Source organism: Hetaerina americana, unplaced genomic scaffold (genome assembly GCF_022747635.1).
Source record: "Hetaerina americana unplaced genomic scaffold, ioHetAmer1.1.p SCAF_98, whole genome shotgun sequence".
NCBI classification, from domain to species: Eukaryota; Metazoa; Arthropoda; class Insecta; order Odonata; family Calopterygidae; genus Hetaerina; species Hetaerina americana.
Genome location: NW_027287627.1, coordinates 1,207,989 through 1,213,988, shown reverse-complemented (window position 1 = coordinate 1,213,988; position 6,000 = coordinate 1,207,989). Strand labels below are relative to the sequence as shown.

The window sequence follows — 6,000 nt, the reverse complement described above, 5'->3', positions numbered from 1 at the left end:
TAATAAATAATGCAAGTAAGCAATAATGCAATACAAAGAATTCATCTTGTCTTAATGCTGGAATGTGTATGATCAGTTACCATATTACTTGCCTCATCATTGTCTGACCATTTCCCATTCGACAAACATCTCCCCTCACAATTTCCCTATCAAAACTGTCTTTATTCTTCCCCCAATGACTACTTTCTGATGACTACCATCAAAATTACTCATGAAAGTATCCTTTCTTTGTTCTTGAAATATCTTTATCCGTATTTTTGTATATTTATGCATGGTCAAAAAGCATTGTTTCAATAATAATCATAAGTATCTGTGTATTTATAAATATAAACACATATATATTAATATATATATATATATATATATATATATATATATATATATATATATATATATATATATATATATATATATATATATATATATATATATATATATATATATATATATATATATATATATATACACATATACATGAAAATACACATAAATATATACATATATATATAAATGTATATATATATGTATGTATATGTGGGTTGCTGTAATCCAGTAGGTAGAGCATTGGACTGCTGACCGGAGGGTCCCTGGCCCAATTCCCAGGCAAAGCACTCTGGGCACCTGCAGCTCCACTAAATCTAAAGTGATTTTTAGGTACCAGGTTTTCCTGATAAAGCTTAACCGGAACAGAAAGGAACTGGCCCCCAATACCCTGATGAGGCCTGATATTGAATCTCCAGGGCTAGGGCCCTTACGGGTGGCTCCTGCTCCTGAATGCTCAGCAGTAATGATGACGGCTCCCAAATCCGGTCCGCTCAGCTTCAGATTCAGGAGTTGGGTGGATAGATAGGTGGGACAAGGCCTTAGTTGGTCAGTTGGTCGAAAAGGTTCAGAGAGGGAGAGTGCCTAGGAATCTCTCCATTGTTCATGATGGTTACCCCATCATGTACATGTCAAACCAGTTGACCTCACCCATCTTCAGTCTGAGACACACCCAACAACAAACAAAGCATCCAAAATTTGGACACCCATCTCGACCACAGCCAAGTCTCTCTCTGCCATCTCCTGGACCAAGGAGCATGTAGATAATGCTGAGCATGAGGGAGCAGGAGCCACCCGCATGGGCTGCAGCCCTGGAGACATATATTGAGTCCTTATCCCAAGAGATGCAGACCATTAGGACATTGCAAATCTATCCCGGTTAGTCAGCAAGACCAGTAACACTTCTACCACCAGCACCAAGGCCGACACTGGGGAAGATGTTCGTGGCACTATGCTCTGCAAGCCTGGCCGCGTGGATCATCCCACCAGAGGACAATGATGAGGTCTTCACCCTGGGCCATCAAGATAAGTATGGCAGGAATTCATCTAAGCTGGCCCGGAATGAATTGCACGAGTTTGACTTAATGGTAGCCATTATGGCCAATTGAATGATACCCCCAGGCCCAGTAAAGCATGTAGTATACAATAGAATCTGGGTACTTGCTTTCATCCAAGCACATGGCTGTGAAGTAGCCATGCAATTTCAAGAAATATTGGGTAACATCCTGCTGCGGCTGCCTTCAAATACTATCCAGCTGCAGCCCACCATTATAGTACAAGCACCACCGCAATAGCTATATAAGCCAGTAGGACAGCCCAGCAGACAAGCAAGAGCATAGAATGCTTATACCCAGAATACTGCAGATTCTGGGATAGCCCTTTCAGGGTTGACTACTGAGCAAATGCCTATGCCTGCACCATTACTCAGTGTGGTGCTAAACCATCTGAACAAGTTGGCTAATGAACCTGGGGTCCTTGTTGAGTTTCTCAAATTTCAGATCCCCTAGACCCCAAGGAGTAGGAAACAGACTCGTGGTCTTCAAGAGAATCAATGGTAAGTGAAAGTGGGACACAGGTAATAGTGACAAGTGCATAAAAAACAGGAGGAGATACAGGACTTGATACAGACCCGTATGAAGAGAAGAAAAGCAGGAGCCAAAAACAGAGTGAGAAGGAGATTACCGATTTTGATTGTGATGGGTGACTACAGTTGAAATTAATTTACTGTTGATAGTTGACAAGTTTCATTCAGACTTTGGTCAAGTTATTTTTCTAGGTGTGAATGTTGATAGCTAGGAAAGTTATATTTAAGTCAGATGTAGATGAATTGTAAGATACTGTGGAAAGGAAGAAGAAAAATATATGACAGTACAGTTTGAGTGTCTCTTTCATGAAAGAACTTATATTTAAGTTTATCCATCAATAGTTTGGCATATGCAGGAGCTATAGGAATGCACGTTTATTGCATTTTACAAAGACCCTTCAAAAACTAAGGTATTGCATTGTTCTTCATGGAAAAACTAATTTATTCTCAACTTTGTATAAACCTTAAGAAAGCCTGAGAATTTAAAGTTGCCTTGACTATTATTGTATCATGTTTCTATCCTTGTAAGCAGCTTCATAATACTTGAGTCATACCTTTCTCATGCCGTGTCATAAAGCCAACTGGCTACTGCTCCTTGCACTTCCTCTTCTGACTGGAATATCTGTCCTCCAAGGTATTATTATGCAAGAGCTTCTGAACCCTCCCCTTACCCTTCCACAAAGTGAAAGTCACAGTACTAATGTCAGAAGATATTCCACAACAAATCTGTGGAAGAATATTGTAAGGGCTATGGCATCTTTGCATATCGAGGCATGTGAGTGATTTGTAGGCCACTGGCACAGAGAGAAACTAGTAACCCTTGAGAGAGTATGAGCGTATGTGACTAGCAAGGATCAATGCTGCTTTGTACATCCAAGCTAGAGAGTTTGTTATTATTTTGCTTTTATACTTATATGACATGTGACTGATGTATAACTAGTGCAAAGGGAACCTCTTTTAAGCCCTAATTGAATATGAGTGCTTGTGATTATCAAGGATCATTGCAATATAGTACATCCAAGCTAGAGAGTAGGTGATAATTTTTCATTTATTTTAATTTTAAATAACTATGTATAATTAGTGAGCCCCTGGTGCAGAGTGAAACCTCTTGTAAGCCCTGAAAGAGTGGGAGAGCATGCAACTAAAAATAGTCAATTCTGTATTTTACATCAAAGCTAAGGAGTGTGAATAATTTTCATTTATTATTATACCACTTTTAATTTTATTAATTGTGTTTGAGTGCCTGAGACTAGCAAGGATCTATGCTATATTATTGAAGCTAGATAGTAAATTATTTATTTTCTATCTTCCATTTCATTTTTCTAACCATTTGTGGTATCTAATTATTTCATTTATTTGTAATTTTATTTATTATTATTGGCTTTATTTTCTGTTATTTATTTATTTTTATAATTTTAATAGATTTACTGCTTATATCTTATCTAATATCTCTCTTTGCATATTTAAAAGAGTATGGCATAACCAATTCAATATCAACAGCTGAAAAAATGTTGACAAAATAAATGTGAAGATCATCAGAGAAACATTGATCATCTCTATGAGATGTCTGGAGAGTCCTTGATTTTCTTTTCAGACAATTTTTCCTAATGGTATAAAGCCAGCATTCAGCTAATTTGTTTAAATACAATACATATAAAAGTGACAATATTATAGTGTATAGGACAAGCTTTCCTGGGAAAATTGCAATGCTTTTTTAAAGAAAATTAGTAAAATTTAGATTTTTATGCAATTGATGTATTTGCATCTCCAGATAGATACCATTAATACTTTAATAAGCAAATAATTCCCAAACCTGAAAACACAATTAGGTTTAATATATGACCAAAAGAGGGATATATAACCATATTGTATGAACAAATATGCATGATAATAGTGTAAAAATAGAAATTTTGCTCCTTTCAAGCCTTAATAAATACTTCTAGAGAATTGAGAGAATTTTTGGAGGGCCATTTGAAAAATAAGGATGCATAATGGGCAAATTTCCCAATTACTTACTGAACTTTAGTCTGTAACTCAGTGACTGGTGTTGAGAAAATAACATAAAAGGTAATAAAATTCAATTAATATCAGAGTAGAAAAGTTCTGCCATTTTTGGAGAAAGCAACTTTGGACCAAACATTTTAACATCTATATATATAAGTTCAAAATTGTGTATATGCTCTTTGTAAGGCTCCTATTGCATGGATACCCAATAAAAAAAGGAATTTTTAAAAATGAGAATGAGTATTGTAATATCTTACCGCTAGCATTAGAATTTCCTTAATTGCTCTGATTGAATTTTAAAACCTTTCATGTTATTTGCTCAACCCCAGTAACTGAATAACTGATTAAAGTTCAGCTAGTAATTAGGAAATTTGCCCATTACGCATCTCGGTTTTTCAAATGGCACTCAACATATAAACACATAAATTCTCTCATAACCTCAAATTAAGGTGCATTATTAATTAGATACAATCGAATAGTTTATAAACTAATGCATACATGTTTGTAGACCATATTCAAAATGACCTTGAGGACCATTCCTTGGGCCATATCTGGAGGTAACCTATTCTCTTATTATGTATGCAAAATTTTTTAGTCATTATATTCATACAGTATATTTCCAGAAGTATCTTTTACAAAAACATTCAATTATTATAGCAAGATAATCTAAAACTTTTATTATCAAGTTTCAGTGAACTAGAGAGTTAATGAATTGGGGATTAAGTTTTTTCAATGATGGTAACATAATCCAGTTGCTTTTCTAAGGAAAATCCTCATTAAGTAGAGAATTCTCCTGAGAGTATGAAAAGGCATGATAATAAGGGATAAGTATAAAAGTTCTCAACTTGACACGAATGCAATTTCAATCAGAGATATATTTATGATTCCTTCCTGAATGCATGTCTGTTTAGTTTGAAAGGCAAGTTCCAAATTTTTCTCTCAAATAGTTTTTTAAACATATTGTAAGAGTACTAGTCTTTTGTGTTTCTGATTTAAATTGAAAAACTTGAATTTCTTGCAGAAGTGAAATTCTTCTTTTTAAATGAATTAATTCCTTAGGAAATTCACTTGAAGTTTATGAAAGTATAGGGGGACTAATTCAATTTCAGCTGATAAAAACTGAGATGCTGAAATTTAACAGGATTCTAATATCCCTTTGAGATGACCCACAAGATGGAGAGCCATCAAGTGCTACAGTACAATATACAAAATAGTACGACATTAGACGATTAAAGGGGCATGAGATACGTAAGACCTTAAGGATAGCAAAGGAAAAGTTGTAAAATAACTTGCCTAAGAAATTTGGATGGGTAAGCTCAAGGCAAGGTGAGTGCTGCATTTGTTAAAAGCCCTTTAAAAGCAATTTCCCAAACAATGTTTTGGCAGATTCCAGACATTACCAATATATTATCAGGTGGCTTAGTGCCAAAGAAACCAATGGTGAACACATATGGTTTAATAGCAGGAGTATTTGGGTAAATAAATTTTTAAATGTTTCGATGATAAAAACTTCCTTCATTAACCCCATGTGGTTTGGACTGAAATATATCAAAGCCTCTTTATCAAGAAAGCAAATTCCACAGAAATACCTGCATTATAATCTATTTTCATATAGAAACATATATTCACAAATCCTAACATCCTGACCCACTTGCCCAAAGACAACATTTGAGTAGGCAAAGTGGAAATAGAACTAAAAAATACATTTGAAACCCTAGGTATAAAAAACTTCATTTATAATCCCAATTGAGTCATACTTCTTCAATAGCAGCAGGAGTATTAAGGATAATCAAGTTGGAAATGTTTGGATGAGAAAAGCTTTCAATATTGACCCCTTAATTGACCTAAATACATAAACATAAGGTACTTTGGACTGATTTACCTCAACACCTCCTTATCCAGAAGGATCATTTCACTGAAAGTAGTAAACTTCTTATCTCTATTTTTGTTTAGAAAGAGATACTCCTAACTCCTAATTTACTCTCCCCACCAGACAATGTCAGCAATACAATCCTCATAATGTTCAGCAAGAGCTGGGGAATACCCTTGCAGCATTTCAGCATTGATATATAAAGGCACGTCTATAGATG

General features: G+C 35.1%; 1 protein-coding gene across 1 annotated transcript in view; it reads right to left on the bottom strand.

The window, feature by feature from the left end:
• Window positions 1–1,201: 1,201 nt before the first annotated feature.
• LOC139699920 (zinc finger protein 233-like) overlaps window positions 1,202–6,000 on the bottom strand; it is a 68,645-nt gene continuing 63,846 nt past the window's right edge. The window contains exon 4 of the mRNA XM_071598334.1: window positions 1,202–1,334. Coding sequence (XP_071454435.1) covers window positions 1,202–1,334 — 133 coding nt within the window. The remainder of the gene's footprint in view (window positions 1,335–6,000) is intronic.